The sequence below is a fragment of the Semicossyphus pulcher genome, unplaced genomic scaffold (assembly GCF_022749685.1).
Source record: "Semicossyphus pulcher isolate SPU_LCO1_2020_fin unplaced genomic scaffold, fSemPul1.0.p SCAF_1, whole genome shotgun sequence".
In the NCBI taxonomy this organism is placed as follows: domain Eukaryota; kingdom Metazoa; phylum Chordata; class Actinopteri; order Labriformes; family Labridae; genus Semicossyphus; species Semicossyphus pulcher.
The window spans coordinates 16,584,141-16,608,695 of record NW_027211603.1 but is presented as its reverse complement, the minus strand read 5'-3'; the positions used below and the strand labels follow the sequence as shown (position 1 = coordinate 16,608,695).

The 24,555-nt window shown below is 41.2% G+C and overlaps 1 protein-coding gene across 1 annotated transcript; it reads right to left on the bottom strand.

Moving 5' to 3' along the window:
* Window positions 1-3,098: 3,098 nt before the first annotated feature.
* On the bottom strand, window positions 3,099-22,573 carry dhx38 (DEAH (Asp-Glu-Ala-His) box polypeptide 38). Its single transcript, XM_069657297.1, has 27 exons — window positions 22,322-22,573; window positions 21,313-21,644; window positions 20,961-21,160; window positions 20,420-20,584; window positions 20,152-20,314; window positions 19,619-19,737; window positions 19,452-19,528; window positions 19,193-19,348; window positions 18,880-19,041; window positions 18,674-18,781; window positions 17,805-17,929; window positions 17,521-17,658; window positions 17,230-17,416; window positions 15,932-16,117; window positions 15,627-15,767; window positions 15,156-15,266; window positions 14,848-14,964; window positions 14,624-14,731; window positions 14,394-14,506; window positions 13,155-13,363; window positions 11,031-11,185; window positions 9,730-9,885; window positions 9,484-9,618; window positions 8,912-9,037; window positions 8,727-8,822; window positions 7,099-7,220; window positions 3,099-4,208 (listed from the first exon to the last, which is right to left on the bottom strand). The coding sequence occupies exons 2-27, from the start codon at window positions 21,639-21,641 to the stop codon at window positions 4,127-4,129; spliced, it is 3,786 nt and encodes a 1,261-aa protein (XP_069513398.1). The 5' UTR covers window positions 21,642-21,644; window positions 22,322-22,573; the 3' UTR covers window positions 3,099-4,126.
* Between the last annotated feature and the right edge of the window lie 1,982 nt (window positions 22,574-24,555).

Below are 24,555 nucleotides of genomic sequence, written 5' to 3'. Positions count from 1 at the left end.
TGCCCTACACATTGTATACAAAGCCACTCTATCAGCCAAAGCAGTTATCAAGTGAAGGACAGCTAACAACAAGCATATATTGTCTCCAGTTTCCATCAGAAACCACATGTGGGTTCACTACTGGTGAAGGTAGGGGACTAGAGGAGAAGAGGGGGTGTTTTGGGGGGTATAACATTCAAAATTCAATCAAGTGAAGGCCGGCTCCAGCAGGGTAACAGGGAGTGGAGAGAGGGGGGGATGGGGGGATGAGGGGAAACTCAGCTGAAGTTTCCACTGGGCCTGCTGCGCTCCTAATGCAGCCTTGGATGTAATTGGGTCCCAGAAGGCTGTTCATTATCGGGGGTGAGCGAGGCAACACAACAGAAAGGGGTGGAAAGAGAAAGAAAACGTCTCATTCTTTGCTCGGTGCCGCTGTCCCGGCACCATTATGGGACAAGAGTTAATTAAAAGAGCGGTTGATGCCTCTGTTTTTCTCATCAATCTCACTTCTGCTCTTATTAAGTTTGTAATGACAGCGAGCTTGTCCCTGTCTGCCACCAGATGCACAACAAGGGGGGAGAAGGAGAGGAAAGCGGGCGGGCGGGCGGGGCATTTAATGTGAGGGACAGCTCATCTGAACAAATCTCACAGTGGTCAGCAGCTAACATTCAGCGTAATCCCTCCATCAAATCTGAGGATGACGATATGTCGTCGACATGAGGAGAGCTGGAGTCTTCTTTATTTTGGGTGTGGCAGCAGAGCCCATTTAAGAGGCGTGGCTTTGCACCCTAATCCTGCGGCTCCTATCTGCACCGCCTTGGAGGCCATTTTAATTCCCTCCATCATTACAGGGACCTTCCCTGGAAAGCTTTGGTAAAGGTGACTGCTGACACTGTCATTCACAAGGACTATTTCAAAATGTCAGCCCGTAGCTGAGATTTGTCTCATTAAAGTTGGTGGAGTCCATTATAGCCGTCCCCTCCTCCGCCTGCCACACTCAATCAAGACACCTCGGAGGATTGAGGAGGTCGAGGGAACGCTCATAATCACGCGTATTTGCATGAGGGTTACAGTGAGACACACCATCACTGACCAACAAAGGAGAGCTGCACAGGGATTCAGCTTAGAGGGAAACACAGCTAGTTGTTGCACGCTACATTTAAAAAAAAAAAATCACACGCTTCCTTTTTGTCTTTTCTCTCCAAATTGATGCCAGCGAGTGAGAGCGGTTTCAGCTGAGAGACATCAAGAAATGTCAGCCCGAGCGTGATGAAGAACACCATCCAGCTTTTGTTCAACAGTCTTGTGACCTGAGGATTTACATACAGCTTCAATAAAGCCAAACACAAGATCCACCCACATGTAGCCCGGCTCTTCATCTAAAGCGCATCAACATCTTTACAGCTGAGGGGTTTCAAAGCCCGGGGATCACTCATGTAGATGTGTGACATCTGTGGGTGCGAGTGTGTGAGTGTGTGAGTGAGTGAGGGAGGGACGGACCCGGGCTTTTTGTTTCTCTCTGATCACATTCAGTCGCCTCTGTTGCGAATGTGAAGCTGACAGTGAAAACAACAATTCTGTGAGTTGTATTACGACCGTTTCACTTATGTAGCTCACAGGACTGTGCTGTGTTTGGGTTGCTTCATAGTTACATTGACATATTGTGCGACAAAGGCCCATGACCTCGCTGACCTCAAGGTAGTCGGAAGAAAAAGTTCATCATGAGCGCAACAGTCAACTGTTGGGACTGTTAGGATAAGATGAAGTGCTTTCCAAGCAAGTACTCATTGTCTCCATCATCTATCATTATTTTTGTAAGTTTAGTAGTTAATGATATAATCTCGAAGATCTCAGTGTCGTTCTCTTTCACCAATGGCAATAAACGGTGATTGCAGGAGCACACTTCCCAGATATCCAGACAGTGTTGCATGTGTGACGTCCACGGTTGGCTCCGGTTGTAACTCTTGATTTTCCTCGCTGACGGTCGCTTTCCTTTTTAGACTGTTTGCCTTCATCTGAACATCCAATTTGTTTCTTCTTCTTTGGATTTTCACTTATTTTTGAAGTTGTATCTGTAGTCATCCATCTTTTCTTAGTTTGTTCAGCCATAGTAGATTACTGTTTACTCGCAACACTTGCAGAGACCGGAAAAGCAGCCGCTTAGCTCCGCCTACCCTCTCTGGCAGACCAACCACTGCTGGCTGATGGAAAACGCGTCACTAACTGGGCGCCGCTTGTGATTTCTTTCTGCTAATGTTGCCACAGACGGCCAGTCCGTAATACTGCAAATGCAAAGGCTTGCATCAGTGGGCCATAGGCTCAATCACCATTGTGTTACCTCATTCAGCTATTGATAGCAACTTAACAGACATTTATTTAAATAACTTTAAGATGCTAAGTTTATAGAGTCAGTTAAACATGCCAAACATCATGATTCCAGCCTCTAAAATGTGAGGATCTGTTGTTTCTTTGTTACAGTGCAGTTCTTTGTTGAGTGATGTTTTTGGATTTTAGAGTCCAAACAACAATTAAATCCTCTTTTTATATTTTTGATGATTTTTGAAGTTATTGCCACATTTTTGTGATTTCAGTTTTATTAGTTGTGAGGATGTGTCTTCAAGTTTGGGCAGTTGGTCACAAACCAAGAAAATCTTATTTTTGACTTTAGAGCATTTTAACCTTTTTATTATTTCAAACAAAGTATCAATCATCACTGAAAATCCAATAAAAGCAACCCTAACCTCCTTGGGCTCTAAGAATTTTCCAGTTTCTGAAATGTTTTGGAGGGAACAATTAATCTAGAAATGCCTTGCAGAAAATTATAATTACTTGCACCCCTGAAGTGTTGTCACCGTCTCAGCCAGCTGTAGAAAACATCTGTTGTAAACATGTACGTGCACAGCTCAGAGCTTCTATAGTTTCCACTTACAAGCGTTTTGTTCTCATAGAAAGACATAAAAAACATTCACTGCTACGTTTAGAGAATTATAGCCTGAACTCATTTGCATCACTTTCACTTCTTCAGCTCTCATTTATGCCGCAGCCAAACTAACTTTAAAAAGTGCTGCTGAATGACATAATTATGTTCGGCACTGACAACACACAAAAAGACACATCAGTTTAAAAAATAGCTAACATTTATTTATTCATTTACAAAAGATGTTGAGAGAAAAAAAAAATCCATTAGCAGTCCTCCTGCTGTCTCAGATCCATGTAGAAAAGACAAAACAGAAGCAGTGTCACCATCCAAACATGGCCTTCATAAACTGTTTTGTTCCAGACAGACCGCTCTATCTGAAGCTGCGTGGTATTCTCATCAGCTGAGAGGGCAGAGGAGGGCGCACAACAACAACAAACAAACTTACTCGTTTAAAAGACACATTTGCAAACGTTTGTTTAGAGGAAAAAAAACCACAAAGGAATCTGCTGAGTGCTATTTTCAACACGAGGACCGTAAAAATAAAACAGCTGATATGTTCAATCCAGCGGGTGCATGTTTCGTATGAAGGAAAGCTGTGGTGCATTACACTGTTGGAACAAGGTTAACACAAGGGAGAGAAAGGTCAATTGCCCGAGCCTGCATGAGTGTGTGCGGATGTGTGTGTATTACAATACAACTCTAGAGGTTGAAGATACTCATGCCACAAGTACAGTTAGAAAGGTGCTTCAGTCTGTAGAGGAGCACTTCATGGTGGCACACACGCTGTTCAAGCCACAACAGTACAAGAAGTAGTAGATGCAATGACACAAAGACAAGTCACACTGATATCTGTTCACTATGTGTACCTCTACTGAGAAAATTAAATGTTTCCAGCTCAGATAAAATGGTTTGAAAGACATTTGTAAAAACAATTTTCAGAAATGACGACCTATAAATACAGAATATACATAAACACATTGTTGTCCTTTTTTTCTACATGATATAATAGTAACTGCTCTTTGCTGATAGAGGGAGACGGAGCCTCTTAGAAGGACCTGGCTTCTATTTGTGCCTTATACAAGTTCTCACTCTAGTGGTCAGTAGAGGAACTGCAGGTGATAGTGGCCATGTTGGTGGGGACAGATGGCAGCTGGAAGGGACACTGTGTTAGCTTGTGTTCTTGTGTTTCAAGTCTGTATATGGTGCGTTTGCGTGACGGCGGTCGCTCTACAGTCCGAATCGAGCCGGGGTGCGTCTGGGTGTCATGGGGGCCTCGTCTTTCCTCCCCGGTGTGCAGATTTTCACTCCCCTGAATCAGACAAACAAAAGAACACAGTTTATTTGCTGTGACAGCCTCATTCCTTATTGCTCAGTTTAGTGAAATGTTTAACATCTCCAACATGAGGCTGAAGGTGAAGGGGAAGCTGAGTGTGAACATGAAAGCAGCAGGACCAGAGCAGAGAGAGAGAACAGGCAGGCCGGTGTCTCTGGGACGAGTGTTGGGAAGTAGAGCCTGACGCCGCTGACAGCAAATCTATCATCTTTAATTACAGCAGCGTGACACCCTGACACTGCCCACACTTCCCTCATCTCTCTCCTTCCTCACACACACCTGCAGCAATTACAACCATCAGGCCATAACCCCTTTCTGTCACTGTGTCCCCCCTCTCTCCGTTTCTGTGTTCACTTCAGGAAATATTGTTGCTCTACCCTTCAAACACAAGCTGCTGTTTCATAACCGATTTGGTGGATTTAAACACAGATTTGCCTCTACGGGGTCCATTCATTACAAGGTAGGTGTAATTTACATTACAGCAAACAGTGAAGAGCATCACAGTGCTGTGTTTTATAGAGGAGAATCCAGGGATCAGGTGGTTTTCATTCATGTCTGCTCAAACTAGCTTGAGTTTTGTTATCCACAGTTTATATCAGTAACACTGGCACTCCAGACACAGACAAGTTTATCTGCAGCTCAACTACATTACTACACAACATTATTGTCACTTTGACAGAAAAATGATGCATACATGATGTACACGGTGATGAATAAAATAACAAGCATGTTCAGTGTCTCTGCTTATTGTTCTTTTCTGTACGAGTTGTAAAATCTATCTACTGTATGATATGCACCCATAAAACTGCACCTGTATAGCCTGCTTTTGTTTTGAGCTCTTTGTTAAAGATTCAATCTCGAAGATTTCATTTACGTTCTCGATGGCGGCACCTTTGGTGAATTTTGCGGTGGACAAAATTTTGCGGGAGTAAACTTCCCAATTTAACCAGACGTCCACCATTGGCTCCCTTTGTCACGGTTGTAACTCTTGATTTTCCTCGCTGACGGTCGTTTTCCTTTTTAGACTGTTTGCCTTCATCTGAGCGGCGAATTTGTTTCTTTTTCTTTGGATTTTCACTTATTGTTGAAGTTGTATCTGTAGTCATCCATCTTTTCTTTGTTTGTTCAGCCATAGTAGATTACTGTTTACTCGCAACACTTGCAGAGACCGGAAAAGCAGCCGCTTAGCTCCGCCTACCCTCTCTGGCAGACCAACCACTGCTGGGTGATGGAAAACGCGTCACTAACAGGGCACTGCTGTTTTTTCCCGCAAATGTCGCCACAGACACCCAGTCCGTAATCATACTATATACTGCAAATGCAAAGGCTTTCATCAGTGGGCCATAGGCTCAATCACCATTGTGTTACCTCATTCGGCGATAGATATTGACTTAACTGACATTTATTTAAGTGAAAATCTAAGAGATTATACCTTTAATAATGCTAAAACAGTTATCTTTAATAAACCTTACTTCATGGTTCAACATTTAAGCATTTTAGTCAGACTTCTCAAACACAAGCAGAACTGTCTAAATGAATTACTGTCAAAGTACAAGAAGTATAATTCAATCAAAAAGTCAATACACAGAATATATTTTAAAAAAATAGTAGAAACCTGATCAAGCATTCAGTATAAGCTGTTAGTACTTAATCGTTTTCTTTATCAATTATTCTGCAGATTATTCTCTCGATTAATCGACTAATTGTTTGATCAGTACAATGTCAGGAAATAGTGAGTAGTGAGTAAATAATGGCCTCAACACTTTGCTAGCCAAAATATCTTTTTTTCCAACCAACCGTCACAATGCAAAAAAACACAGTATGACAAATATGTCATGTAAGACCAAGAAACAAAACAAATCTTAACAAATAATGAGCTGAAATCAGAGTAAGTTTGGCACTTCTGTGCTCGTCAACTTGATATTTTCGGCCCTACATAAAAGAAAAGTCCTGCAGTTTGATACACAGAAAACAGAGAACACATGACGGTACTTAGAGAGCTGAAACTTGTCCTTTAAGTGCGTCACATGGAACCACACAGGTCCCCACTTGTAGCTCTAACCACTGATGTGGCTCCAACAAACACTCACTTGTTGTTCCACTTTCATAAACAAAACACCTGACTTGGCTGTTGACTAATTCACACCACTGATCTGTGCTGGTGAGCGGGGAGTCAGGTGCTAAGCGTCCCTGATGAAATATTCCATCCTGGTCACAGTGAGCTCGTAGAGGAGACACTTTAAGGCCTGCCGGAGGACAAAGGCAGCCGAGAGCCCAGGAGAGCCGACGCCTTTTATTATCACACATCCAGCTTCCTCCGCTTAAATCTAATTCTTAATCCTATACCTCGAGTGTGATTATTTTCAACAGATCTGTTACAGACCTGCTCACACAAACTCAGAGAGATAAACCAGCCGATTAATTAACAATAAAAGTCCTTTTTTTAAGTCTGTCTTTATAACCTTATTTCTCTCTATAAAGCTGGCGGATGGGTGTGAAATTAATTTTTTGGTCTAATTTGAAATTGAACGTTCCCCTCCTTTCTCTGCTCTGCTATGGCACAATTTAAATTGCTGCAGTAATGGGGGTCAGCCAGGAGTCAATATTATTTCTTTTTGTCTCGTCTGCGGGGACCAGAGGTGAGAAAAGCTCATCATGAAGAGTGAGAGAGGTGGAGTAGAGAGAGTGGGAGTGGGGGGGGGAGAGAAGGAGGGAGGGGTGGAGATATGGATTGGCAGCGAGGTAGGTAAATTAAACGTTTCTATCTCGGCTGTGTATGGAAAATGAGGGCCATGGGGGAACTATTGTTGGAGGAGGCTCGGGTGCGATGAGGAGGCACAAAGAAGAGAGTTTCTGGGTGACTTACTTAACAGTGCCAGTGTTGCTCTTCTTGTCCTGCTCCTCTCGACGCGCTCGCAGCTGCTCCTCAGCCATGGACATCTCCTCCTCCATGTTGGTGATCTCCTCCTTGGCCCGCCGGCGGTTCTCCTGGAAGAGAAAATAAACAGAAGAGGAATAGTTATAGGAAAATACAAAAAAGAGTAGGGGTGTGTTTGAGTCAATACAGCAGGTGAGGGTGTACAAACACACAGTAAAATATTTGACCAAAAGTATGTTGAGATGCAAACTTTACACCCATATACACTGTCTAACATCTGGCTCCACTATAACAGCTTAAACTCCTCCTGAAGGCTGAACACATGAACACTTTGGAACCTGACTGCAGAGATTTCCTCCCATTTAGCCACAAAAGCAACTTGTCACGGAAATTGGGCAATAAGGCCCGACAGACACATCCAAGTTCATCTTCAAAGAGCAGGCCAGACAAGTTAGACCACACTAAACTGAGAAACAGTTCTTCATAGACTAGGTCTCTCTGCATGAGGGCATTGTTATGTTGAGGAGCATGAAAGGACTATTGCCACCACACTAAAAGTCTGTTACTGTCTCAAACAGCCGCCCACACTGAAAGTCATGAAGAGAAATCTTAGGGTCATCGAAGAAATGTCTAATGTGAATTGCTAAACAATTTACCCGCCTCATGCTTCAAAAACTATAATCTCATAAAACACAGGAACAAAATGTTTACTTAAAGTGGTCAAAAACAGTGGACATATGCAGCCATTGAGTAGGTGTAGCAGGTAGCCCTTCTTGACTCTAAAAACTCACAGGCCAAAATGTTTTGGAACCACAGATATCAGATCAGCTATAGTCTGTTGACAGTATAGCCTCTGGGGACAACGGTGAACATGCTGGGGTGTGAAGCCAGCGGTTAGTGATAAACGACTTCCAGTCAAGACGTCCTTTTCCGCGTGCTGCATTGTTTACAGAAAAATAACCAGTTTGTCTTGTGATTTACTGTAACAGGTCTCACCTTTGCCAAAATTTCAACATCATGATGCAGATTAGTAAGAAGTAAAAATGAAGCTTAGTCAGGTCTGTCCTCAAGAGGAGGAAAAAAACTACTTTTAAAATGCTCCTTTGTCGAACGGAGGTCGGATCGATCCTTTCTGATGCATTCGAGGAAGTCGGGAAATCTGAACTCTGAACGGCTTTTGTGGCACAGCGTTAGGGAATTTATCTCAAGTTGAATTTTAGATCTAGAACAGGTTGTTAGCTGTTAGCATGCAGATGTCTGTTTATAGAGATTACTAAGAAGCTAAATCGTCGTCAGATAGCCGCTGATGGGAGCCGGGATGTCATTACAGCGCATTACGTTCCGCCTGCTTTTTCTCTCCACATGGACTGTTGATACGTGATTGGTCAATATTACGCAGACTACAAGCGTACTACAAACAGAGCACTTGCTGTCCATCAAATCCACATCCCTGTAAATAAAGATTAGGGAACCACTTATCTGAGAGACAACCCCAAATTCAGCCCCAGACCCAGTATACACATAAAGATATGACATCATTCCTACCCTCATAGTTTTGGCTGTTTTCAGAATAACTTAAAATACATTAAACAAGTAGCAGCCTTGTCTTATCTTACCATTCTGCTTCTTCCTGCATGTTTGATGCTGTAAAACATCGGCCCCAGCTCTGCCAGCCACTCTCCATCCACTGCCGTCACACACTGCATGTACTCCTACAACACAGAGCACAAGTTTAACGTTAAAACAACATGTTTCATTATGCGTTTTGATGCAGGCCACCTTCACTGGACAGACTTCTTACCTTGGTGGTCATGACGAGCTCGTGGTAAATGATGTAGTCCGGGGTGTAGCCCATACCAAACAGGGAGCTGGTAGGATGGAGGTGACATGGCATGCCTGTCCTCACGTTCACATATTCACCGATGCCCTGGGAGCAAACACAGACATAAATAACAAATTAAATGTATGACTCTGAATTCCTGGACAGGAAAATGGGACCCTGTGTGTAGTGCGCTGAAGTTTGACTGTGTGTGTTTGTTTCAGTGTGTGTGTTTGTGCATGTTAAGGTCAGAGCAGAGCAGGTCCTCTGGGTTAATTTGCTTCTCCACCTGGCTTAGACAGCAGGAAAATAAATTTGAAGTATATCCAACACTGCTACGATTGCTTGGGTTAGCCGGCTCCCCATAAGTCAAACGGAGAGCCCTGATTATATAGTCATGATTTCAAATTCCCTTTCAGATTTTAGCGCTGTATTAATGTGAGGCCAGGAGGGATATTTCACCGCTCTGTAATTATGCTGCTATAAATCTGCCACAACCAGTTGCCACTAGGCGTAGCATATTAACTGAGGGAAACCCAGAGTGCACAAAGTACCTTGAGCTTGGCAGCCTGGTGGAAGTAAGCAGCACAGATGCACTTTCTGATGATGTCCCAGTCTGACCCGCAGGAAATCAGGTTCATCCTCTGCTGCACCATGATGTCCTTTAACTGGGAACGCACCTCACGCACCTGCACAGAAACAATACGTGTTAGAAAAATCTCCAAGAAAAAGAACTGAATGACAGGTTTCCATCCAGAGGGTGCTGACAGAGAGAACAGCTGAAGCAGTGGGAGTCTGACCTTGCGCATGGCCTTAGTGTGGATGAAGTGCTCGTTGCACCACACGCTGGAGTAGTTGTTGTTCTTCCACTGCATGTAGACGTTCAGGTACGTGAGGTGGTCACTCTCTGGGACTGAGAACTTCTCCCTCACCTGGTCACTCTCCTCCTCTCGACCCTGCAGAGACAAACAGTTTGAGTTTCCATAAATCAATGGAATTTTGCAAGCATTAAAAGTGTGAATTATCTAATAGAGGATTTTAAAAATGTAACGAAAAACAAGCTGTGAACACAACATAGACAGACATTAAGGTACCTGTTTAATTTAACCAGACGTCTACGACTGGCTCCCTTTGATTTTCCTCGCTGATGGTCGCTTTCCTTTTTAGACTGTTTGCCTTCATCTGATCGTCGAATTTGTTTATTTTTACTTTGGATTTTCACTTATTTTTGATATTTTTTATGTAGATTACCGTTTACTCGCAACACTTTCAGAGACGGGAAAAGCAGCCACTTAGCTCCGCCTACCCTCTCTGGCAGACCAACCACTGCTGGCTGATGGAAAACGCGTCACTAACTGGGCGCCGCTTGTGATTTTTTCCGGGAATGTCGCCACAGACGCCCAGTCTGTAATACTGCAAATGCAAAGGCTTTCATCAGTAAGCGATAGGCTCAGTCACCATTGTGTCACCTCATTCTGTGATAGACAGTTAACAGACATTTATTGAAATGAAAAAGTTCGAGATTATTGCTTTTAGTAAAAGTACTGATTCTCCAGGTCAGGGAAAGGGTTGCTATGACACATCATGATTAAATTAACCTACGTGTCATAGCAATCCCTTTGAATGTCATGGAACAGTAATGGAGCAACTTTATCATTCATCTGGAGTTCACTTTCTGGTTACCTGCCTGGCACAGTTTTTGTTCCCTTACAACGCCTCAAGGATATTCAATAGCTCCACTGTGATCACAATCTAGTTGCTAACGCCGTCTGTTTGTTGTTTTGTGCTGGACAAGAAGCATTCAGTGGGTTATTGGAGCTTTTTTTTTTTTACTAAAATCAGCTGCAAAAAAATATATTATTAGAGTGAAAAAGAAGAGTCAATATGCGAAAAACTGAAAACCACATCAGTGCTCCAAAAATGCTCCATAGAGCTGAGCTGCAGGAGCTGCAGAGTTTGATGATAATTCTGTGAGGTCCCTTTATAAGAATATGGACTAAAGTTACTTTATAATTGCATAACACATGATTACAAAAGGGCTCTCTTCCATCTACTTTGCACTGAAACTTGACAAAAGCTTGATATCAGACGGTAGGCGTACCTTAGGTCTGTAGAAGATGGCCGGCACAGACAGCATGGACACAATAATAAGAATGTCAGCACTGCAGCCCATGTCGCAGGACACAATCAGCATCTTAGAGAGGGCGGGGTCGAGGGGAAACTCCACCATCAGACGTCCTGTTGGTGTCAAAGCACCTGAGAGGACAAAAAAAAACACAATTAAAAGGTTACACATGAAGCACTTCAGAGCACATGAGATGTGAAGAACGTAAGAGGAACAAGCACAAGACATGTGATAAGCTTCTTTTCCATCAAAAGCCTGCTGGCGTGATGGAGAATCCGGCATACAGTGACACTTATTTGTCTAACACCGTGAGAGAGGAGGATGAACTGCTGACAGCTGAGAATACTTGTAGAGAAAAAAGGGAGAGTGAGATCAAAAACTTTGCCGGTTCTGATTTAAATGATTAGACGACAGAGTCTAAGAAGCTTATGAGGAGGAAAAGCAGAGAAGCAGAGCAGCCAGTTTGGGGCAGGTAAGCCTTAATCAGAGATAATCTGCTGTTAACACACCATACAGGGAATCATCAAAAGTCCCCCCTTATCCCCAAATCCTTAAATCCCCTGGAATCTGGCTAAGGATGAGACAGAAATGAGACTCGGCCAGTCAAATCAAACACAGGATCAGTTACTAGGCAATTACTCCACTGGCTAAACCTCGCAACTCCGTCCTCCGGGCCTGTTTGCAGCGTCTGCATCAGCGCCGCAGCATCCTCTAAACAGCTAGTCTCCTGCCTGTGTTTGTGGTGTCAGCATCACTGTGTATGGAGCAGTTCAAAGCAGCGCTGAGGGGGAAATACAACCCTTAAATACCCCATATTCTCTGTCACTGCTTCATCTTCATCTCAAAAGGAGGAAGATTTATGTTGTTTGGTCCTACTTAAGAAAAAGATTAGTTTAGGACTTGAGAGGCTACTAGAGGCGGTGGAAAGAAAGCTGATGAGACTTAGCAGAATATTATTGCTACACGATGGAATAGTCGATAAACGAGGGAACTTCTTTTCTGCTAAAATGGCAGAATATCTGTGGTTCCACCTTCATGAATGGCTTTTGCTTTTTTATTTTCTCCTATGATGGTAAACACACTGTTGGTCAAACAAAAAAAGAGACACTTTATGACATGTTAGATGATATTTCACAGAGCAAACAATGAATATTTTTGTTTCCTAAAAATAATACAATAATTGATCATGACAACAGTCGCTGGTTGCAGCCCTGGTATAAATGTACACTGAATTATATGTGCCGAGGACTGACTCTGTAGACCTTATAACGATAACACAGTCACACTGTTAAGATAAGATGATAATAATGACAGATTTTAGCATCTTCAATTTTGCAGAAATTAAAGATAAAGGTGAATTAACCACCTCAAGTGAAGCTATATGTATGTATGTAACTATATGTATTAATTAGGGATAGACCGATTATCGGCTAGGCCGATATTCAGTATTTTGACGCATATCGGCCTGCCTTTTTTTTTAAAAATTGTTCTTCTTTTTTTTTAATCTGACGGCCGATAAGAGTTCATTTCTTTGCTACTTTTATTTAACTTTGTTTTATTTACTTTATAAAACTTCTAAAACTAAAAGTTATTTATTTATTTATTAAAATTTTCAGTTAACTTTATAAGAGATGCTGCTGACCCTGGGAACTCCCTGCGCTTTTTGTTTGTTTGTTTAATAAACATATGCTTAAAGGCATTTAAACAAAGTTAAGTGTTGGAGTTTGTATTATTCGAAATTTTGACGCCAATATTTTAACTTTTACTGCAAATGAATATCGGCTCCAAATATCGGTTATTGGCCTCCTTGACTACTAATCGGTATCAGTATCGGCCCTGAAAAAACCATATCGGTCCATCTCTAGTATTAATCAGATGTATTATGACATTACATTAATCATGTTGCCATTTATTAAATTAAGCATATTTTCTTTTTATTTGCATAAATTAATCACTTTTCATCTACCAATAAATTAACTTAAATTAAGATACTCTGAATCTCACATATTTAAAGTTTATAAAAAATGCTATATTATACATGTAAAGGAAGTTAATATTATATTATGCTGCCTCTGTTAACGAGCACTGTTCACTTCCCACCTGTGTTGTCTAAAGCACCCAGGATCCAGAGCTGGTACATGGAGTTGAGCATGTTGTCCTCCGGAGGTGGATCCATGAAGTGGAACAGGAGCAAATCCTGAACACCCAGAGACTTCAGCAGCAGGACCACGTTGGCCAGGTTGGTCCTCTGGATCTCTGGTATGGTGGTTGTAAGCATCTCGTTCTTATAGGCGCTCTGAGTGTAGAGCCTGGACAGAAGGAGGGCACAGCGAGAGTTTGATATTTAAGGCGTTACACTAGAAACAGATGTTTGTACATTCTTTATTATCCTTACGCTTCTCCGGGCCATAATGTGACACTTCAATTTAATTAGAGAAACATCCATCAAAGGTTCTGACTTAACAAAGCTCTCCCTTCAATTACAACTGTCTGACTTGGGGGTTTATAATTACAAAATTAGTTGAATGTATATGCAGATACATGCAGGTTTTGAGCTTTTGAGTGAGCGCCTGCAGTCACAGCTAAAAGGGGCTTTGAGAGGGGAATTCTCCATGCAAACTGAGCAAACCAGCGTGACCCACTCCTTCTGCTCTCTAGCACATACACACATTATCAGCTACTTGAACACCTCGGCTGTCCTCAGTGAAAGCTGTGCCAAAACTGATTCTTTGTAGATTTGTGTGAGCTGCTGTGGACAGGATTCATTCTGAAACATGTGGGCTTTCATAAGTATCCTAGTTAATTAGCAATGATATGACCCTGTGTGTCTTTGCTTAAAGTTCATGTGGCAAAAAGGAAGGGTCGAGTAAAGACTCTGACAGGGTCTTTTGTGGCACATTTCCCTTCCATAAACTGCATGAAATCCTCTGGAGACTACAGTTCTGGCTCTCTCTGTCTTCCTGCCTCTGTCTGTCTTAAAAGCACGGTCATGTCATGTATTCAAAAGGCTGAGAAAACCATCTGAGGACAGCACCGATCTCAGACGACTGAAGGGAGGAAACACACTTTTATAACAGTGACGCGAAATTCTAAAGAAAAAAAAAAACACCATCTTCAGTTAGTTTATTTTTGATTGTGTACCAAGATTGGGAACACCAATGTGTGGGAGTGGGAAATAATTGTATATTACTGCACTCTAGAGACTGTAAAAAGAATGCCAAGGTTATAAGAAGCCTTACAGCTGAACATGTAACTATTAACCATGCAACAATTCCAGTTAAACACCCCTTTTTGTTGTGTGCATATGTCGGCAGAGAGATGACAACAGCCTGTACCAACCTGTAACACTGCCCTGGTCCTGTACGTCCTGCTCGGCCAGAACGCTGGTTGGCATTGGCCTGGCTGATGGGATAAACCTGTAGAGCATCCATTCCAATGCGAGGATTGAACACCTGTTGCCCGGGGGGAAAAAAAGAGCCACATTAGTTTAAACTTGTACAAAGTGAAAGGCTTTAAAGAACTTCATCATTAAAAGATATAGAGAGAATTTGACGTAAGCCATGGAGTACCTTGAGTTTGCAGTATCCTGAATCTACGACAAACATGATTCCATCCACAGTAAGAGAGGTCTCAGCGATGTTTGTAGCAACAATGCATTTCCTCACACCGTCTGGAGCCTAGAGGAGGAGAAGGTAAAGACAGTCAGCTTTGTTTTCTCACTTGTATCATATTTATTACAAGAAATAAACACGTCGAAATATGAGCAAAAATATTGGCAGCTATAAATCCAGACCTTCTGGAAGATCTTTGCTTGGAGGTCAGAAGGCAGCTGGGAGTAGATGGGCAGCACTGCCAGAGGAGGAGCATTCTCCAAGTCCTCTAACCGCTCAATGATCTGATCAGACGTCACCTGCAAGGACAAAGATGTTCTTTTCATCAATTTGGATTAAAACCATTGACAGTATGTGGCCAGCCGGGTAGATATTCACAAAATACGTTCTGTCTTTTCATAGCTATAACTAATGGTATAGTATGTGACTAATCTTCATAGGGAGTGTTTTACGTTTTAATGTGAATTATTACAAAGCAGCCATGTCTCACCTCAATGTCCTCCTGCCCAGGCATAAAGATGAGGATGTCTCCGATCAACCCGCTGAGGTGGATCTGCAGAGCCTGCTTCACTGCTGCCTCCACGTAGTCCTCCTGAGGAGTCTACACAACACAAAACACACACACAACACATCAGTCCAAAACAAACCCACCGAAATTACCCTGCAACAAACTAAATATCTTTCTTAAAATTCTGACAGAACAGCAGAGACAGTTTTTTATGTTCTACGTCAAAATTAAGGTCACGTGTCTCTTTCTGTTTGTTTCAGAGAGAATATGAATAAATGTGATGCATAATTTGACTGTGCTCATGTCTGTCATATATAATTTTTTTAATGTTAAATACATATCTATAGATTAAGATTATTTACAATGTTTAAATATAAGAGTGTACTTTTTTAAAGAAAATAAATGTTTTACGTGTTATTGAGGAAGTCAAAATGTGACGGAAACACAACGTACCTTGCTAAACAAGATGTCTACTGGAAACGTTCTTCCCGGAATGTGGAATATGGGTACGTTGCCAAAAAATGCAGCAAACTTGTCTGAATCCATAGTCGCAGAAGTAACTATGAGTTTCAGATCAGTTCGGCGAGACACAACCTGACGGGGACGAACAGAAGAGAGAAAATTTAACGTTATCAGGGTTGTTTTCACACTGAAATCAGAAAGAAGGTAATTTATCATTTAGACACACAACAGATGTCACTGTGTGTATGTCCTGAAGATTACAATCTGTAAAGGTTGTTTTGTAGTTGTGTACCGACCTCACGGAGCAGTCCAAACAACACGTCAGTATTCAGGGAGCGTTCGTGAGCCTCGTCCATGATAACAGCACTGTAGTGGTCCAGGTCTGACTCCCTCAGTGACTCCCTGAGCAGGATACCGTCTGTCATGTACTTAATCAAGGTTTTCTCAGACGTGCAGTCCTCAAAACGGATTGCGTAGCCCACCTGCACGAAACAATATTAGAATAAACATTTCAAGATAATATATTACATGAAGTTTAACCTATTTGCTTATACAAATAAAACTAGAGTTTGAGTTAAACTGGTAAAGAAACTCAGTGTTTGCAGCAACACGTCAATGTGTGAAGAGAGATGCTTAATATATAAGTGGTTTCAGTGTTTCTGGCTGCTGTTGCACCTCAGTTCAGACTCTGTTAAACCCCAGGCCAGCAGCACACATACAATTTTCATTTTGTCCACTAGATGGCAGTGTCAGCATTCTGTAAGGGAGCCCTCAGACTAAGGGCCTTTCCCAAACCACTCCCTACACCCTCTCCCTACACACGTCCACTCTGTTTGCACGCTCACGTGGCAGGTCCGCCACATTGAGTGCTGTCCCAAACCTCTGAGTGTGGAGTGGGAGTCGGTTGTTAAACCCTCCACCAGCGAGTCTGCACCGACGCTGACTTACTGATCAGGTGCAACGCTGTGTTATGTTCGTCATGATGAGAGACGTAAATTAAAGTTCCGTGTTATCACCCGTACAAACGAGAACTGCTTTAGGATAAACATGAACTGAATATACTGACCTGAAGTGTTTTATATCAACAGGGACGGCTGTAAAAACTCAGCAGGTCATTTACATGTTTAAAAAATATTTTTAGGCTACAAATAAGAAAAGCCACCAAGGAAGTTTATTTTCCTCATAATGTGGAGTGATTTTAATGACTCTGCCTCACTGGTATTTACATAGCTTTTGTTATTTGTATGACATGAAACCATGGTTACACACATTTCCTGTTTGTCTCAAAGCTCCGTGCTGCATTTAATCCCTTTACCTAAAAATCTCTGCGTCTCTACTCAGAAGTGATGGAGCAACTACATGAGCCATCATACAGAATATCAAAAAGTTCTCATTTTTAGAACATAAAAAAGTATTTAAAATGAAGCCTTTGTTCTCAATTTCAAACTACTCTGACTTAAATTTAAAATATCATTCCTTCTGCAGTTTTACACACAAGCACTTTACTATTTTCTGCCTGATCATTAATACCCAGGACGTCACAGTATTCCCAAATGTAGTGACTGTGTGCTCGAGCAGCAGACGGCTTTCTCACCTCTTCTCCGAGGTTGGTCCCAATCTCTTCACTGACTCTCTTGGCCACGCTCATGGCTGCCACTCTTCGGGGCTGCGTACAACCCACCATGCCGTAGCTCGTGTAGCCGTCCTCATGCAGGTACTGAGTCAGCTGGGTGGTCTTCCCACTGCCCGTCTCTCCAACAACAATCACAATGCTGTTGTCCCTGCAGATGCCAAAAAAAAACACATTAAATAAAGACTAAAGATATAACTCAAACAAAGAATAACTCATCACAGTATGAATGTGATTCTAAAACAGTGTAAATACCTTATGATGTTTAGAAGTTGTTGTCTGACAGCGAAAATAGGCAGGTACTGCCTCTGCTCCAGAAGAGTCTTCTTCTTAGCAAACTCGCTGCTAGCCTCCGTCTTTTCTTTCATGTGGTCAGCAAACTTCTGCTCTGCTCTGTAAGAGAGAAGACAACACCAAAAATTTATATTGCAGGGCAGACAAACTGACATTACAGGTTTACAAGTAAAGGCTGCAGATTATTAAAAAAGAAAACGTGAAATGTCATCTCCATCCAAACTTTGCATAGACAGTCTGGTCACCTGTAGTCCACTTTGCCGTCCTCACCGACCGGTTGGCCCCCAGAGACGTCTGCTTCCTCTTTCTTCTTGATCCCCATGATATCCCCCAACTTAGTGCCTGCCAGTTCCCAGTGTTTGTGCTGTGCCTAAAAAACACAAGTAATCCAATAGTAACATATGAATATGAGGATTCAGTCTCCAAGTTCATACATAGATCGTATTATAATGCACATTCAACACACAAGGAGATGGTGTTGCATTTGTCATGTTATTTCACATCACAGATGGTGGTTTGCAGTTTAAATGTCATCGACTGACCAAGGTAAAGTGATCATGAATAAATCATTTACTCTAGTGATAAAGCTAGACATAGCATTGGCATTTTCAAACAGACAGCTGCACACCATCAAACCTAAGATCATCTCAGCAGGATTTCAGGAAGATCACATCTGCTTTGTAAATGTTGCTTCACTACAACTCTCCAGAATCTTCTCATTTTGAATCCTTGCTTTTCTATCTTTAAAAGTATATATATCGTGTTTTAAATGGGTGTAGATACATTTGAAATGTTTGGGAATACCAGCTATATTTGTTGTTTGGTTGACTTATTAACGTATTATGTGCCAATTTATGGGCAAAAAGATATAAGTTATTTCTTTATACGAGATCAAGGAATGATCTCAGTAATGGATGTTCTAAAGCAATTCTATTGTAAACCTATATCAATCATTAATATATATTATAGAGAAATTGTGGTAACCCTTTTAAACTGCAATGTCAGGCCCCCATTAAACCCCGGTCAGGATCAGGATCAGAAAGGAAGGTTGTATCTATTCACTGAGTGTCTGCTAAGAGTGGCACTCTTAGTTTTAGCTATTAATCCAGCCTACCTTCTTGCGTTCTTTCTGCTCACGATGTTTACGGACAAGCTGGCTGCCTTTGCGAGAGATGATGGCCATGTCAGAGGTAGCATCCTTCACAGGAATGATAGGCTCTGGCTGCAGCAGGAAAAATACACAAATACATGCATTAAGATCAAAATCAAACTCTTTAAGTACAGTCCTGACAAAAATGTGACTTCAACTGTTCAGGTCACCTGCTTAGTGAAGACTATTCTTCCATCCAGAAAGGGAGGAACCAGGTTATGAACAAGCAGGTGAACCTTGGCAGCATTGTCCTCCTCAAAGTCCTCATCCACCTCCAACCTCTGCACCACACCACTGGTGAGCATACGGTTTGTCTCCCACCGCTCGTTATCCTGAGACACGAAACACAGTCTGTTACACAGATATACCAACACAGAGGGATGCACTAACAAGGCAAATACTCAAACAAGACACATAAGTAGTTAATGCCTGTGCATGCAGACACAGTTCTGATCGGGCTGATATGAGGCAATGTGGCGGTACCTCATTGATCTGTCGCTTCTGAGCAGAAATTCTTTTTTGAGTCTGCTTCTGAAGAATCTGCTCTCTCTTCTTGACATACTCTTCAGAGGTGGTGGTGAAAGGGTTGTGGAACTCATCATAGCCTTCATCCATCATGTACCAGTCTCTGTCAGCTTGCTGCAAAACGGTGTGATGAATAGAGATGTCAAAAAAAACTCACCACTAAAAAGTAGTTAACAGCTTCCGTAAGCCATTGATCAGTGATAACTTTTCCACTCACCTTCTGATCCTCCTGCCACTGTTCTTTCTCGTCCTCATTATCAAACATAATTCCTCCCTCACCGTCTTCTTTCCTACCTGAAGCACGGACAGAATAAGAAATGTTATGCGACACACGATATTTAAATCTTACATGATAGCACCACATGGCTTGTTTTTGGATAGTACCTTTTCCTTGAGATAAGCGAGGTGTAGATCCCAAATGCTTTCTGTCATTCGCCCACTCGTTGTACTTGTATGATGGGGTGGGCAGGGGTGTGTCGTCAGGGTAACGGCCTCTGACTGACCTAAGCACACAGACAGAGGGACCGTTTTATGTAAGCATTAGTAACTTAGCAACTCATGTCAAAAGTGAAAAGTATAACTGACAGCAAGGATGTAAAAAGCCTGATATGTGACAATACATTATAGGGGTGTTTGACAACAGTTTAGGTGAAAGGTGTGACTATATGCATCATGGAGCAGAAAATGTGGCAATATAAAATACAAATACCCATGTTGTTAAACACTATTAAACCCATGGCTGTCATTCCATTACATTGGGCATTGGATTTATCGACAAATAATGTGTAATAATACATGTACAATGAAAATAAAATACTGTTTTTACACGTTATGGCAACTATGGCAAGTACATTTTTCAAATAATTATGGCTTTGAGGCCTGTGGCATAAAAATGTTCACAAATGACAGTTCTTTACCTGTCCCTCCTCTCGCTCTCTCGGACAGAGCGATGGCTTCTCTCCGAGCGATCTGACTCTCTGTGTGACAGGGCAGGAGACGGAGACTCCCACTGGGAGTGCCGTGAACTGGCATACCCACTGTCATCCTCTTCCCAGTTGGAGCGTGAGGGTGTGAAAGAATCTATGAAAAACAAAATAAGTTAAGTCAACCACAGAAGTATAAGGTTTTAGATACAATCACAAATAATTAAATTAAGAAGAAAGCACAATGATAAAATAACTTTACCTCTGGGGCGATTCTGTGGTGACTGGGGTTCATCTCTCTTAGTCCCCCGGCTGATGCGATCAGCGGACCAGCCCTCTCTCTGTGAGCGCTCACTCCTCTCACCTCGCTCCGAACGCTCCGCCCGGCTGCTGCTGCTGCCGCGGCTACGGCTGCCCTCTCGCTCATCTGACAGACAAGTGAAAGTTACTCTCAACATCCCAACGGATTGAATATTTTCTTTCCTTATTTTATAAAATACTTTTTACATTTTACAAAGATGAAAACTTTGTTGTTAAATACATAATGAACCCGTGGTCCAATTGCCTGAATGTTCCCAAAACAGAAATGCTTGTTGTTGCTATAACAGCCCAAAAAAACCTAAATGTATACAATTAATAATATCACACTAAAAAGGTAAGCAGATCCTCTCATCTGAATAGCCACCACCAGCAAATGTTTCAATTTATTACTTGATAATTAATGATGACAAAGAAAAGTCTAGTAGCATTAAGTTACAGGTATCATGACATGAATAGGTAACCTGAGAAATCTTTAGAATCACCTCTTTCACTTCTTCGGTCTCTTCCTTTGTCCCTGCTCCTTTCTCTTTCTCTGTTCTTGTCCTCTTTGGAGGAGGCGTAGACTCCATGCTCACGTCTGTCTTTCTCTCTCTGCTGGTGTCTGCGTCGGAACTCTTCACTGACCCCTCCAGGGTTTGAAGGAGTCTCCGAACCAGTCACACGATACTTCCTGCTGGAAAGACTAGAAAGAATATTGTGGTTTTTTACTGACTTTTTTCAATTTCATGTCTTTTTTATTGAATATTGACCACTATGACTCTCTATAAACACGAGTAATTGGTGTTGCATGTCTTGCATTTGTTGTTTTTAACAATATATTCTTCAATCACTTACCTCTCCTTCTTTTCATCTTGGTTCTTATCGTCTTCTTCTTCTTCATCAGACCCAGAGTCACTTTTGCCTTCCTCCCAGTCCTTGTAGGAGGAAACCTTTGACTTCTTTGTATTTTTCTCATCCCCGCTACCATCAGCCTGTTCCTTACTCTCACGTTCCTTTCTTTTCTGGGCTGCAAGCAGATCCAAGCCTAGCAAGGAGGTGCGTGGAGTGGGTGCTCGAAAAACATGGGGCTCTGCTGCAGCACTCTTTTTCTTTACTATCAGTCCACCAACTTGAGCAGTTGGATCAGTCCCTTCCAGCCTATGCATGGACACATCCTCATCCATTATCTGTGAAGTAATAATGAAAAGTGCAAAAGGTGAAAATGTGTAAAGCTACTCACCTTTTGCTCGTGTTTCTAACTTAATAGTTAAGCACACTAGGACTACATCTCACCATTATTATTGATAAATCTGTCAGTTTTATCTATAGGAGTTTAGAAATTGTGATAAATGCTCATCAAAAGGTCCCAGAGTCAGAAGTAACATATTCCTGTTGTTTGCTTGGTTAAACTGTCAAACACAAACCCAAAGGGATCCCAGCTTGAATAATAAATCATTCTTAATAAATCGCTCAAACAAGTAAGGGGTTATCTGTTCGTTGTCGATTGATTTTCTGTTTGTCTATAAACGCCAAGAATCGTGCCAGTTTCTTGACATAAAGTAGCTGTGGATAAAATGTTCTTCTTTCCATAAATCTTACTTTCAGGTTAAAGGGCTGGCGTCTTGAAATCTAAAAAACTCAGAAATAACCCAACAATACACTGACAACTTGGTTATAAATTCCTAATTCTTTTATACATGACATTTGAAAATCTTTCACTGCCAATAGAAGCTACTTTAGTAACCAGCATTTCGTATGTAACTCCAAGAACACAAGTTAGGCAAGGCTTATAAGTAAAACATAAATTAAGTTTTTCTTGTTTAAAACACATAGGTGAAATTAAATTAATGAAACCGTTACGTACGTGAGATAGAGAAGCTAGCGTTAGCTAGCCTGCGAGCTATCAGGTTCTGTCCTGACAACAAGGCCAGGCGGCGAGCTGCGGAAAACTGCCGCGTGTTTGTTTGGGTCTATCAAACAGAAACTCTCATTTGAAGTTCAAGATATGAGATCAAATTATGGACGGGAAGGTAGTTCAGAAGATGAGCCACCCGTGGCTGTCACTGGAAAATAATTAAACCGCAGCTTTCGTAAATACAACGCGTTTGTTTACAGACAAGGGAGCAGCCATTGCAATCCCACAATTCTTAGAGGCAGGCGGCAGAAGAAAAAAAAAACACATCTTAAACTTTATTCAAACAGGACGTGTTGACAGAGGGCAGGCAACATATAACAATAAGTATGATACATAAAGTCGGAAAATGGATGAAATTCAATTCTTCTTAAAATAAAGAGGGGAAATAAAGAAGGAAAATGGAACAGTGTACCAAACATTGTAATCAATCAATTCAAAAATGAAAAATCCCTTAAATGCCTAAAATGCATTCAATGTTTCCATTAAATAGGCAAAGTGCTCCAATTGAGATGCCAGGGCTTTAAGGAGTTAACCATCTTAAAATGTTTGTTTGTTTGCTTGGTTGACAAAAACAGGCATGTAAATTCACAGGCAATTATGTTGTAATTGATGGTTTGTTTGCATGTTTAATCCGGGTTGTGTCACCGAGTTCACTCATTGACGCAGAAGTTAAGACTGTCACATGAGAGGTCAAGGCTAGGCAAAGCATACCTTTAGACTTTAGTGTGGGGTATTAAGGCACTCTGTTCGGATGGGAGTGGGGGGTTGTGAAAGGATCTAAACCTTATACAGCCAACAATTGTTTTTTGCTGCTGTTGCATGAGTAGAGATATTTTATCTTGTGGATTATTGTACTAAAAGTTGCTGCTGAAAAAAGTGTGTTTTCTTTTCAAGTCTCCCTAGACAATTCTTCTATTTTGCCAATAATTTACCTGCATGTGGCAGCAGAGAATAAAACCCAGACTTTACAGGGTAAGTATATGGTTAGCCCTTGCGAAGTACATATTTGCCACTATCGTTTTGTGGTTAACTCTGATCTATCAGTAGCGTACATCTGCTTCACTGGCCCCCTATCAGCACACACCATAGACTGTATGTCATTGGCACACACAGACACATCTGTATTTGTAGTACATAAATAGCTATTCCTGTGTAAAAAAAAAAGAAGCTAAAATTGTTACATTTTATGTAATGCATTTGTCCAACTAGAATTCTGAAAAAAAGATGCCTTGGGCTTTAGGCCAACAAAAGAAGTAATTTTATACTTTTCACTGGATTCAGTTTTCATGTTTGTAGAAAGAGTCTATGTAACCTATGTAACCTCCAAGAAATGTTAATGAAAATGTTGTATAAAATTATTTGATTATTTCTAATAAGTATACTAGATAGGCTATTTTTTTCCTGATTTCTCTTGGTTTTACAGTTTTGTTTACAAATTATTCCACTATTCTACAAATGCAGTTTATATCTGCAATATATTTACAGATAATATAACAGATACTATTGAATTAATTACTTAATTCTGTAGTCGGATAGTGTTACTGTTACTTAAGCCTACATAAAAGTCAAGTTTTGTTTTTTTTCGTCTTTTTTTATCTTCTTTTTTATTATTATTAAACACAAAGAAATTTACAAAACAAGTTAGGGAAGATTAGTACAAATATTTACAGTGTGTCAATTGATAAATTAATTAAGACAAATATCTATTACAAAATAGAGAAGACCTTAAACAAATCATCATCAAATCAACATCAAATATCACCATCAGGGGTAAACAGACGAGAACACAAAAAGGCAAGATAAGAGACATTAAAACAGCAAAGATTTCGATATAGATGAATAGAGTTTTTTTAGCCTTTCATTCATTTTTTCCAAGCATTTCATCAACTTATAGTAGTTGGCAAAAAAAATTAAGAACACTGAAAAAGAGGGGTTACAATTTTTCCACAACAATTGTGAATATGGTATTTTCCAAAATAATTATAAAATGAACAATATCAGAAATGTTTGTATCCAAATTTCATAAAATAAACAATATAAAAGATAAAAAGAAAAGGAGTGTTTCCTCAAGGTGACCTCTGTATTACCCTGTTTAAGCCCCCATGATTATCTGTTCAAAGAATCGACCATAAAAGTCAAGTTGCCTCATTGGAGTGCAACAACATCGTATGCGCATAAACAGC